This window comes from Mesoplodon densirostris, chromosome 1 (assembly GCF_025265405.1).
Source record: "Mesoplodon densirostris isolate mMesDen1 chromosome 1, mMesDen1 primary haplotype, whole genome shotgun sequence".
NCBI classification, from domain to species: Eukaryota; Metazoa; Chordata; class Mammalia; order Artiodactyla; family Ziphiidae; genus Mesoplodon; species Mesoplodon densirostris.
In genome coordinates, this window is record NC_082661.1 from 163,195,072 (window position 1) to 163,208,955 (window position 13,884).

At 36.8% G+C, this 13,884-nt stretch overlaps 1 protein-coding gene across 8 annotated transcripts in view; it reads right to left on the reverse strand.

The window, feature by feature from the left end:
- The window catches only part of PCDH7 (protocadherin 7), a 423,700-nt gene that overhangs the window by 148,308 nt on the left and 261,508 nt on the right, over positions 1 to 13,884 (reverse strand). The window contains exon 3 of one of the 8 annotated variants that reach the window (XM_060111283.1): positions 8,835 to 8,861. The exons of the other annotated variants lie outside the window; for them this stretch is intronic. Coding sequence (XP_059967266.1) covers positions 8,835 to 8,861 — 27 coding nt within the window. The remainder of the gene's footprint in view (positions 1 to 8,834; positions 8,862 to 13,884) is intronic. 8 annotated transcript variants of the gene reach the window in all.

Genomic DNA, 13,884 nt, shown 5'->3' on the forward strand with positions numbered 1-13,884 from the left:
GCCGCCGCCGCCCACCGCACGCCGCCGCACGCCGCCGCCGCGGCCTGCCGCCGCCCGCCGCCGCCGCGGCCCGCCGCCGCCCGCCGCCGCCGCGGCCCGCCGCCGCCGCCGCCGCCGCCGCCCCCGCGGCCCGCCACCGCCGCCGCCTGCCGCCGCCGCCGCCCGCCGCCGCCGCAGCCGCGGGGCCTGTGTGCGAGCGTGGGTCACTGTCCGTCCCGCCTTCCGGGGGACCTGTGCACCCCGCCACTGCCGGGGTCCCGAGACCCGGGGACGGCTTTCCCGGGAAAGCGCACGGAGCGCCACGGGCTGCTGCAACGTCACGCCGGCCTCTGCCGCCGCAGGCCCGCCCCACACTGCGCGCCCCTCCCTCCCCTCTGCATGAGTGAGCCAGAGCCCCCGAATCAGCGGCTCCTTTAAACCCGTCCTGTCTGAGCGAAGAATGGACGCCCGCCGGCGACCTACGCACAGAGGCGGGGCCAGGTCCAAGGCTGAGACCCGGGAGCTGTGAGAGCAGAGTCAGGGAAATCTCTCTGTGCAGCCTCGGAGGCAGCGGATTAAAGCTCCACGGTCCATTTGATGTGCCCTGCGTCTGTGGAGTGCATGAATGGACAGCGAATCATCCCAAATTGAGGAAGTGGACTTTGAGGACAAGATTTAAGACTTTCCCCCCTTTTCCTCTTTTTACAACGAATTATTCCAAAGTAAGGAGGTGGACTTAGAGAGCAAGATTTCAGACTTCTTGCCCTTTTCCTCTTTTTACAACGAATTATCCCAAATTGAGGAGGTGGGCTTGGAGAGCAAGATTTTTGATTTTTCCCCCTGCTCTCTTTTTGTGAATGTGTATGTGTAATCTTCTGTGTAAGATTCTCTCTGTATAGCTTTGCTTCCACCATATGTCCCAGGGTTCTATCGGTCCGTTTTTTTTTTTTTCAATAATTACTTTCTAATTTTAATAACGCTACTATATTTCATACTTTATTCTATTTTACTTTACCTGCTCTTTCTTTTTTTCCTACCTTCCCTTCCTCCCTCCCTCCCTCCGCTCTTCCTTTCCTTCTTTCTTTTTCTTTCCTCCCTCCCTCCCACCCTTCTTCTTTCCACTTTCTTTTTCTTTCCTTCCTCCCTCCCTCCCTCCTGTCTTTCTTTCTTTCTTTCCTTCCTCCCTCCCTCCCTCCCTTCTTCCATTCACTCTTCCTTTTGCTTTCATTGCTCCCTCCCTCCCTCCTTTCTTTCCTTCTTTCTTTCCATCCTTCCTCACTCCCTCCCTCCTTTCTTTCTTTCTTCCTTCCTTCCTTCCTTTCTTCACTTCTTCCTTTCTTTCCCTCTCTCTTTCTTTCTTCTACTAATTCTTTCTTTCTGCTTTTTCTCCCTGTTATTCTGAGCTGGGTGGATGAAAGGCTCTTGGTGCTGCAGCCAGGAGCCAGTGCTGTGCCTCTGAAGTGGGAGAGCCAACTTCAGGACACGGGTCCACAAGAGACCTCCCAGCTCCACATAATATCAAGCAGCGAAAATCTCCCAGAGATCTCCATCCCAACACCAGCACCCAGCTTCAGTCAACGACCAGCAAGCTACAGTGCTGGTCACCCTATGCCAAGCAACTAGCAAGGCAGGAACAAAACCCCACCCATTAGCAGAGAAGCTACCTAAAAACATAATAAGGCCATAGGCACCCCAAAACACACCACCAGACGTGGACCTGTCCACCAGAAAGACAAGATCGAGCCTCAACCACCAGAACACAGGCATTAGTCCCCCCCACCAGGAAGCCTACACAACCTACTGAAACAACCTTAGCCACTGGGGTCAGACACGAAAAACAACGGGAACTACGAATCTGCAGCCTGCAAAAAGGAGACCCCAAACACAGTAACATAAGCAAAATGAGAAGACAGAAAAACACACAGCAGGTGAAGGAGCAAGATAAAAACCTACCAGACCTAACAAATGAAGAGGTAATAGGCAGTCTACCTGAAAAAGAATTCAGAATAATGATGGTAAAGATGATCCAAAATCTTGGAAATAGAATAGACAAAATGAAAGAAACAGTTAACAAGGACCTAGAAGAACTAAAGATGAATCAAGCATCGATTAAAAACACAATACATGAAATAAAAAATACTCTAGATGGGATCAATAGCAGAATAACTGAGGCAGAAGAACGGATAAGTGAGGTGGAAGATAAAATAGTGGAAATAACTGATGCAGAGCAAAATAAAGAAAAAAGAATAAAAACAACAGAGGACAGTCTCAGAGACCTCTGGGACAACATTAAACGCACCAACATTCGAATTATAGGGGTTCCAGAAGAAAAAGAGAAAAAGAAAGGGACTGAGAAATATTTGAAGAGATTATAGTTGAAAAATACCCCAATATGGGAAAGGAAATAGTTAATCAAGTCCAGGAGGCACAGAGAGTCCCATACAGAATAAATCCAAGGAGAAATACACCAAGACACATATTAATCAAACTGTCCAAAATTAAACACAAAGAAATCATATTAAAAGCAGCAAGGGAAAAACAACAAATAACACACAAGGGAATCCCCATCAGGTTAACAGCTGATCTCTCAGCAGAAACTCTACAAGCCAGAAGGGAGTGGCAGGACATAATTAAAGTGATGAAGGAGAGAAACCTGCAGCCAAGATTACTCTACCCAGCAAGGATCTCATTCAGATTTGATGGAGAAATTAAAACGTTTACAGACAAGCAAAAGCTGAGAGAGTTCAGCACCACCAAACCAGCTTTACAACAAATGCTAAAGGAACTTCTCTAGGCAAGAAACACAACAGAAGGAATATACCTACAATAACGAACCCAAAGCAATTAAGGAAATGGGAATAGGAACATACATACCAATAATTACCTTAAATGTAAATGGACTAAATGCTCCCACCAAAAGACACAGAGTGGCTGAATGGATACAAAAACAAGACCCATATATATGCTGTCTACAAGAGACCCACTTCAGACCTAAAGACACATACAGACTGAAAGTAAGGGGATGGAAAAAGACATTCCATGCAAATGGAAATCAAAAGAAAGCTGGAGTAGCAATTCTTATATCAGACAAAATAGACTTTAAAATAAAGACTATTAGAAGAGACAAAGAAGGACACTACATAATGATCAAGGGATTGATCCAAGAAGAAGATATAACAATTGTAAATATTTATGCACCCAACATAGGAGCACCTCAATACATAAGGCAAATACTAACAGCCATAAAAGGGGAAATCGACAGTAACACAATCATAGTAGGGGACTTTAACACCCCACTTTCACCAATGGACAGATCGTCCAAAATGAAAATAAATAAGGAAACACAAGCTTTAAATGATACATTAAACAAGATGGACTTAGTTGATATTTATAGGACATTTCATCCAAAAACAACAGAATACACATTTTTCTCAAGTGCTCATGGAACATTCTCCAGGATAGATCATATCTTGGGTCACAAATCAAGCCTTGGTAAATTTAAGAAAATTGAAATTGTATCAAGTATCTTTTCCGACCACAATGCTATGAGACTAGACATCAATTACAGGAAAAGATCTGTAAAAAATACAAACACATGGAGGCTAAACAATACACTACTCAATATCGAAGTGATCACTGAAGAAATCAGAGAGGAAATTAAAAAATACCTAGAAACACATGACAATGGAGACACGACAACCCAAAACCTATGGGATGCAGCAAAAGCAGTTCTAAGGGGGAAGTTTATAGCAATACAATCCCACCTTAAGAAACAGGAAACATTTCGAGTAAACAACCTGACCCTGCACCTAAAGCAATTAGAGAAAGAAGAACAAAAACCCCCCAAAGCTAGCAGAAGGAAAGAAATCATAAAGATCAGATCAGAAATAAATGAAAAAGAAATGAAGGAAACGATAGCAAAGATCAACCAAACTAAAAGCTGGTTCTTTGAGAAGATAAACAAAATTGACAAACCATTAGCCAGACTCATCAAGAAAAGAAGGGAGAAGACTCAAATCAATAGAATTAGAAATGAAAAAGGAGAAGTAACAACTGACACTGCAGAAATACAAAAGATCATGAGAGATTACTACAAGCAACTCTATGCCAATAAAATGGACAACCTGGAAGAAATGGACAAATTCTTAGAAATGCACAACCTGCCAAGACTGACTCAGGAAGAAATATAAAATATGAATAGACCAATCACAAGCACTGAAATTGAAACTGTGATTAAAAATCTTCCATCAAACAAAAGCCCAGGACCAGATGGCTTCACAGGCGAATTCTATCAAACATTTAGAGAAGAGCTAACACCCATCCTTCTCAAACTTTTCCAAACACTTTCAGAGGAAGGAACGCTCCCAAACTCATTCTACGAGGCCACCATCACCTTGATACCAAAACCAGGCAAGGATGTCACAAAGAAAGAAAACTACAGGCCAATATCACTGATGAACATAGATGCAAAAATCCTCAACAAAATACTAGCAAACAGAATCCAACAGCACATTAAAAGGATCATACACCATGATCAAGTGGGGTTTATTCCAGGAATGCAAGGATTCTTCAATATACGCAAACCAATCAATGTGATACACCATATTAACAAGTTGAAGGAGAAAAACCATATGATCATCTCAATAGATGCAGAGAAAGCTTTCGACAAAATTCAACACCCATTTATGATAAAAACCCTGCAGAAAGTAGGCATAGAGGGAACTTTCCTCAACATAATAAAGGCCATATACGACAAACCCACAGCCAACATTGTCCTCAATGGTGAAAAACTGAAACCATTTCCACTAAGATCAGGAACAAGACAAGGTTGCCCACTCTCACCACTCTTATTCAACCTAGTTTTGGAAGTTTTAGCCACAGCAATCAGAGAAGAAAAGGAAATAAAAGGAATCCAAATCAGAAAAGAAGAAGTAAAGCTGTCATTGTTTGCAGATGACATGATACTATACATAGAGAATCCTAAAGATGCTACCGATAAACTACTAGAGCTAATCAATGAATTTGGTAAAGTAGCAGGTTACAAATTTAATGTACAGAAATCTCTGGCATTCCTGTACACTAATGATGAAAAATCTGAAAATGAAATCAAGAAAACACTCCCATTTACCATTGCAACAAAAAGAATAAAATATCTAGGAATAAACCTACCTAAGGAGACAAAAGACCTGTATGCAGAAAATTATAAGACACTGATGAAAGAAATTAAAGATGATACAAACAGATGGAGAGATATACCATGCTCCTGGATTGGAAGAATCAATATTGTGAAAATGACTCTTCTACCCAAAGCAATCTACAGATTCAATGCAATCCCTATCAAATTACCACTGGCATTTTTCACAGAACTAGAACAAAAAATTTCAAAATTTGTTTGGAAAAACAAAAGACCCCGAATAGCCAAAGCAATCTTGAGAATGAAAAAAGGAGCTGGAGGAATCAGGCTCCCTGACTTCAGACTATACTACAAAGCTACAGTAATTAAGACAGTGTGGTACTGGCATAAAAACAGAAAGATAGATCAGTGGATCAGGATAGAAAGCCCAGAGATAAACCCACGCACATATGGCCAACTTATCTTTGATAAAGGAGGCAGGAATGTACAGTGGAGAAAGGACAGCCTCTTCAATAAGTGGTGCTGGGAAAACTGGACAGGGACATGTAAAAGTATGAGATTAGATCATTCCCTAACACCATACACAAAAATAAGCTCAAAATGGATTAAAGACTTAAATGTAAGGCCAGAAACTATCAAACTCTTAGAGGAAAACATAGGTAGAACACTCTATGACATAAATCACAGCAAGATCCTTTTGGACCCACCTCCTAGAGAAATGGAAATAAAAACAAAGATAAACACATGGGACCTAATGAAACTTCAAAGCTTTTGCACAGCAAAGGAAACCATAAACAAGACCAAAAGACAACCCTCAGAATGGGAGAAAATATTTGCAAATGAAGCAACTGACAAAGGATTAATCTCCAAAATTTATAAACAGCTCATGCAGCTCAATAGCAAAAAAACAAACAACCCAATCCAAAAATGGGCAGAAGACTTAAATAGGCATTTCTCCAAAGAAGATATACAGACTGCCAACAAACACATGAAAGAATGCTCAACATCATTAATCATTAGAGAAATGCAAATCAAAACTACAATGAGATATCATCTCAAACCAGTCAGAATGGCCATCATCAAGAAATCTAGAAACAATAAATGCTGGAGAGGGTGTGGAGAAAAGGGAACACTCTTGCACTGCTGGTGGGAATGTGAATTGGTACAGCCACTATGGAGAACAGTATGGAGGTTCCTTAAAAAACTAAAAATAGAACTACCATATGATCCAGCAATCCCACTACTAGGCATATACCCTGAGAAAACCATAATTCAAAAAGAGACATGTACCAAAATGTTCATTGCAGCTCTATTCACAATAGCCCGGAGCTGGAAACAACCTAAGTGTCCATCATCGGATGAATGGATAAAGAAGATGTGGCACATATATACAATGGAATATTACTCAGCCATAAAAAGAAACGAAATTGAGCTATTTGTAATGAGGTGGATAGACCTAGAGTCTGTCATACAGAGTGAAGTAAGTCAGAAAGAGAAAGACAAATACCGTATGCTAACACATATATATGGAATATAAGAAAAAAAAACGTCATGAAGAACCTAGGGGTAAAACGGGAATAAAGACACAGACCTACTTGAGAATGGACTTGAGGATATGGGGAGGGGGAAGGGTAAGCTGTGACAAAGCGAAAGAGAGGCATGGACATATATACACTACCAAACGTAGGCTAGATAGATAGTGGGAAGCAGCCGCAGAGCACAGGGAGATCAGCTCGGTGCTTTGTGACTGCCTGGAGGGGAGGGATGGGGAGGGTGGGAGGGAGGGAGATGCATGAGGGAGGGGATGTGGGAACAGATGTATATGTATGACTGATTCACTTTGTTATAAAGCAGAAACTAATAAAAAAAATGGAAAAAAAAATAAATTAATTAAGATTGAATAAATTTTTTAAAAATTAGTTCCTGTCACATTAGCACTGATCTAAATGGAACTAAGGATTAACTAAGCAATGCTTTTATCAAGGATGTTCTACCCTAATTCTTTCCCCTTGTATAGGCTCTGTCCTCTTTCCCCCTTTCACAACCCTGCACTGTGAATAAGATAAACTTGTGATTTTCACATTATCTTTAACAGGATCCAGTGGACAAGCTGTCTGCTTAAATGAAAGTGAAGACTGGCAAAATAAGAACTGATGTTAAGACTTGAGGGTGAGGAGTAGGTCTCAGTTTTCTTTTAACATGAGCCAATGATATATTTCAGGAGATATAATTTAAGACACAAGATTTCATTGGTGACTTGAGTTCTACCAGGAAGAGGAAGCATTCTAAAACAGACAGTTTTTTGAAAAGCATGGCATCTGAACTGAAAGAAATAGTGTAAGAGATGAACAAAGCAATGAACGTTTACATCTGTAAAACCTCTTTTTTAAAGTGAGGAAAATAGGATGACTTCCATCTTTACTATAGCCAACGCTGATTTTCTTCATTATTTATGTGAAGAATTTTAGATAGTTTTTTACACTCATCATGAAAACAAGGAGATGGGGCTATTATGCTTAACAATTTCCATAAGTGACATAAAAGAGTTTGCATTTTCAAAATGGGAGGTTGAGCAAGATGGTAATTTAGATTGTGAACCCATTAAGAAGTGGGCTCATGTTATGCTTTGCCCCATTTTTAGCCCTTGAAAATAGTTTCAGTGATAAAACCTAGTATCAGTGGCATCATTATTTTTAATAGCATTAATGATTTTCATAATCACAATAGCATTCGCCACCTTTAATAAGGTTGTTGGATTTTATAAGTGGTTTGCTCAAGTCTATTTAATACCTATTTAATAAGGCTTTACCCATGGTAGATTGACTTAAATTATTTTAAAACTTTGCATCGTATATAAAAGAACACATTTGTAAAAGAAATTTCAAAAAAGAAATTTGTGACTAACTTGAAAAACGAAAATTGATTTTTTGGAGGCACTGATTAGAAAGAGTCAGAATATTTTTCTTTCCCACATAGAGATTAAGAATATCTATGGCAAAGCCATAGCATTCTGGAAGAGAATTCTCTACTATCAAAGTTATTATAATGTTGAAAAAACGTCTATACCATATATATAATATATGTAAACATTGCCCCACTTTTTTGAGGCTATTACTGTATACTTTTCCCCTCCCTAAGTAAACAAATTGTGAACTTCCACAAGTGTGGAATAGGTGAATGCTTGATCTTATTTAAAGACTACATTACATAAAAATTCTATTATAATTTTAAAGAGAATCAACCAACCAGTGTTCAGTATTTAACCTTAATGTAATTAATTTTATGATCCATCAGCCTATTAATCTCTATTCATCAATATCCTAACATAGTTAATCTCTGTATTATTTTTTCACATACCACATACACTATTGAGAATCTTTTAAGAAAACCAATAATATGTGCATATGTCCTAAAACATTTTTCTAGTCACATCTTGAGGAAAAACTTTTGATAATTTGATAAAGTAATGATTCATCCATCTCACTCAATCTCTCTCCATCTCTTTTTTATACTAAATCTTTTATTTTTCTTTAGTCAGATGATGGGTAATATGTGGGAAATATACATGGCCCTCATTCAATCATTAGCTAACTCTCTGTTGTACTTCCTTAACTTGGTCACAAATATCTAACTCCAAAACATTGCCTGAGGATAGGCAGGAGGAGAGGGTGAAGCTCAAAGTGTGCTGTGTCTTTATAAGTACTGCCCATTCTTTTAGTACCTGCATTTCCTTGGAATGGCGCGGCACCTGTAAAAGGTTAACGAGCATAGAGACTTTCAGGCATAATGCAAATTACAGACAGACATACACAGACATTTCATTGATTAACAGACAAGCAACATGCACGCTGCAGGCATACTACAGGTGGCAGATTATTACTGCAGCCCCACCACTGGAAGATCTTATAGATCATGTATGTGTATATATATATAATATATATATTATATATATATTATATATATATATATTATATATGTATATATTATATATACATATATATAATATATATATATATTTCTTTTTCAACGTGGTGAGATACCATTTCAAGTACTATTTAAAAAGAGGGGAAAATCGTTTTTCCACAGTTATATTTTTCAACAGGTATATTTGTCTTAGCTTGAGTTGCAGCAGATATTTATATCATCCTTTTAGTTACAGGTCATTAGAGATCTCCTCAACTTTATCAAATAGATCAATTAAATAGATCTTTTTAAAAGGCTCATTCTTTTTTAAAAAGCCCGATTCACTTACATCCAAAAAGTACTGAATTCACAATTCAGGCACCTTGTCTTCACTATATTTGATAAACAGCTTTACTGCTAAAAATAAATCATGGTCTAAATCATCTCCAATAAATATTTTAAATAGACTCAAACTCTCTGAGTTATTAAAAAGTACAGTGAGGACTTTTTGATGAACTCAAATTTTTAAAAAATCAAGCTGTCAGGTTTTCTAAAAATTCTAAATTATTTGCCTTTAAAATTGCATTCATGGTTCTATGAGAATCATCAACCATTAATGTACATGCATTAATACTACCATCAATGCAGAGGGCCTGCAGAGAAAGAGTTCTTCCATTCCCAGTTTCATTTTTTAAACAATCTCTTGCTATTTTTGTAGCACTCAACACTAATACAGAAGTAATCAAATTAGCATTAGCGGTTCATGTTGCAATCTTCAATTTGTATTGCTACACATCAAAGTAAAATATTTGCATATCAAAAGTAAAAGAGGTGGGATTTAAATTAATTTAGTGTCTTAAACAAAATTAAGTAGGCCTTGATGGTAAATTAAATGATAAATAGTTCACAAATACCAAAGTTGAATATATTTATATTTCTTTTTAAAAAATCCCAAGGCCTGTGTACTAAATGCTAATGAAATATGAATATTAGAAAAAGAATGGAATATGACAGTGCATATGGAAAATGTTGGGTTTCTCATATTCTGAGAATTCTGTTTAAATTTCATTCATATTATAGTGTTTACAACTATTTATAACTCAGAGTATGTAGGTGATAATTCTATCTATCTATGTATCTATCTATCTATCTATCTATGTATCTATCTATCTATCATCTATCTAAACATATTTCAATAGTCTGAATCTAATTAATATCAATATTTTACCATGTAGGAAAATGTAGTGGCTTTGATACACCTGTGGGCATAAACATGCCAAAATAAGGTGATTTCCAAAAAATGCATTCCTTTTCTATCACCTGTTATTATCATGAAGTTTCCATCTGCTTACCACAATAATTAATGTTTTAATATTCCTTTCTCATATGGTGATTCATATGGCTAAACTGGGAGAAACACACAATTTTTATGAATGGATATTTTCATGCAACCGCATTTATGTGCTTCTCAGGGGATAACATGTTTTCAAAGCACCAAATCTGGCTTTAAAATAATTTACATTTCTGCTCTAGCTCAGTCTCATCCTGACAGTGACCAAGTGAATGCCCACCATTTGCAATACAATGCCCTCCCTGGACAATAAATATCCCCTGATGTACCTGGGGCATTATGTTCCTTCCTCCTTGGCACATACTCCTAAACTGCCTATTATGAGAATTATTTCCTAGGTTAGTCTATAATCCTGCATTGATATTTTATTTTGTTGCTTCATATTCCAGCTAATATTTAAACTAAAACATGTACCTATGGTACTACCATACTTCCAGATATTTCTCAAATATAAAAGAATTAAATGTATTCAGACTATTTATCTTTTAATCTTATATGCATATCTGGAAAAGAAAGAAAATGCTATTTTTATGAGTCATTCTCATGATTCTAAACTATGTGACATAATTTGAGAAATACTAGTGACAAAATTTCCCAGAGATACTATAAATAGTACCCACCAACTACTAAATGGGGTTCATGGAGCTAATCTGACAGCCATACTTAGAAACTTTTAAGGTATTAGCCAGGTGCCCTTACAGAAAAGACATATCAGGAATAGGTAAATCAGAAAAATAAAGGATTTTCAAGTGGACATTTGGGACAAAATAGATACAATTTATTACCTTCATCTAACTTCTAACTTTCAAGTGATTTATAAGTTAATTACATGATATTCAGGTTAAGGTAAGCAGGCAAAATGATGAGTAGTACATTCATTTATTAATTAAAGAATTATTATCCTTGCATAAAATTTTGTTTTGTTGCTCTTGTTTTTTGTTTGCTTTTCCCTGTGAGTTGGAAAAGTGGAAGACTTTGGAGTATGGTATAAGAATAACATTGATTAGCTTCTCCATCATAAAATCATAAAGAAAAAGAAAAAATCATAAAATTATAAAGAAGTCACTCTCTCTAATCTATAACCTATGATACTATAATTTTCATGTGTGACCTATCACAATGGACTGTAGAATATTATGCCCAAAGACAAAGATATTTTCAAGTGCATTCTGAATATATTAGAATACTTTTAAATTTTAAGTAAGAAAAGTTGAGTTGTGTAAAGATCACCTTTGTCATTGTTCAACCATTTCTTCATAATGATTTTACAGTCATTATTTTTTTTGGCAGGGGTCAAGTGAAATAAGGATTGTCTATGTATTTCTCATGGGTTTTGCTTTGCAGATTTGTTATAATACCTATATAACAGTGAATCATTTGATAATCTAAAGAGACAGTGTTTTGTTTGTTTGTGTGCTTTAAGAAAAGCCCTTCTATCTACAATCTATTTTCATGGGATATAATAATTCTCTTCTCAGGAATACAAGAGCTTAATTTTTTAAAAAGACAAAAAGTGACCTTTTGGGAAGACAGGACAGAGATCTGAATATTAATGTAATCAGTAGCTGTCATTTAGAAGACAAGGAGAAATCAACTGCAGGCCAAAAGAAACTTAAACCTAGATATCTATAACTCAATAGAAATTAATAGGAAGAAAATTACAACTTAAAAAAAAGTCTAAATGTGGATTAAATTTTCCTTGTTTTTAAGAAAGATTAAAAATACCCATCTCAAGTCTCTTAACAATTCCAGATGGAAATTAGGATGCTTTTCAAGGTGATTTATTACAATAATTAGTATATTCTTGGATTATGACATGTTGCATAGAAAACTATTGTAGTTTATTGCTAAATCAGGAAATAGTAATACACCTATTTTTTTTTGTTGTTGTTCTTTTAAAACTACAAAGACCAGAAGAAATAAAATTAAATGAAAGGGTGGTAGAGTATTTAAGATTGTAGTGTTCAGATCTTCCTTTTACAGATAAGAACAATGGAGCACAAAAGGGCAGTGGTTTGCTCAAGGTCACACATCCTGCAGCAAAGCCAGGAGTAAATCACAAGTTTACAGATTCCAAGAATTGAGAATCGTGCTTACTTCAATGTAAGAATGAGTAAATTGAAGGAAAATCAGCTGAGAATTGATGAAGATTTGATGAAGAATTTGATGAAGAATTGATGATAGGCACTATGATACATGTTTCATATACAGTTTTTCATTTCACCCTAATATAATTCATGAGGTTATGGATTTAACTAAATTTTCAAGTGGGAATACTGAATATCAGAGAGATTAAATAAATTGTCCAAGGTCACAAAGCTTGTAAGCTGATTGCATGGTTACTGCTAAAACCCAAAGCATTCCTCTTTCCTATCCCATGTTCTTTCCATTTTACTTGTTAAAATAACTAAACTTGAATGCCTGCTGTATAACCAAACTAGCATAGCATAATATTTGTTGAAATAATGAGGGTGATGATTTATAAAGCTTCGTGAAGAGGAATCCAAACATAAATTAAAAAAATACTTGGCTGTACTTGGGGCTCAAAACAAAGACAAATGAAACTTTTCAGCAAGAGAACATATAAAACAATGCAGGAATGTGTCCTTACTTTCTTTTAATGGTGCTACTACTCTAGCCTTTGTCCCAGATGATAAATGTAGTTCAAATTTGAGGGGAATTTCTCTTCACACATATTTGCCTTCCTCATGGCTGGCTTTCTTTCTTTTTCTAATATGAGAGTTTTATTTGGATTTAATATGCCTTTGCCACATTTTACTTGGATTATTTTATTGTCCATGGAGATCTCTGTACTTAACTTGGAAATTTCATTGCCATAGAAAGGAGTAAACTGGTTGCCTTTAGATGTGACTGATAAGAACCCACAAATAATTTTTAGAATTACACATTAGCAGGTAATTTTCTCTTGGATATAATTCTAACTAGTAAATTTTGCTCTGACTGCATTCTTTCTTTGGGACACCTATCATCCTTTATTAATGAGTCCAAAATCACAGACTTTTAGAGCTAGCTGAAAAGACCTATAACGTTTGTAAATTCAACTCCCTTATGTTAGTATATGAAGAAACTGAAGACCTGAGAAATAAAGGTGGATGAAAAAAAAAAGTTTTCCAAGGAATGAAAGATTCAAGACCAAATCTAGAATTCCTAATCTAGTGCTCTTTCCATACGTACTCACAACTGTAGTGGTAGACAAACATTCCCCTGGCAAAGATTCCCAGATATTTAAAGATGAGAAATGAAGGCTGGCCTTTATCCAGGAAGGCCATTTTGAAGACTTTTCTGTTTCAGTGCAGTCGCTATTTATGAAGCAAGACTCTAATATTAAAACTAACCCTTGCATGTTGATACCTCCCCTCAGCTCACCTTTACCTCAAGCACAGAAGTCACGTGATTATTTTTGTATTTTATATATTTTTAAAAATTAACGTATTTGAATGTAGAATGTGTTTTACTGATTCCTTTATTGCTCCAGCTCTGTAAGCAATGAACACAA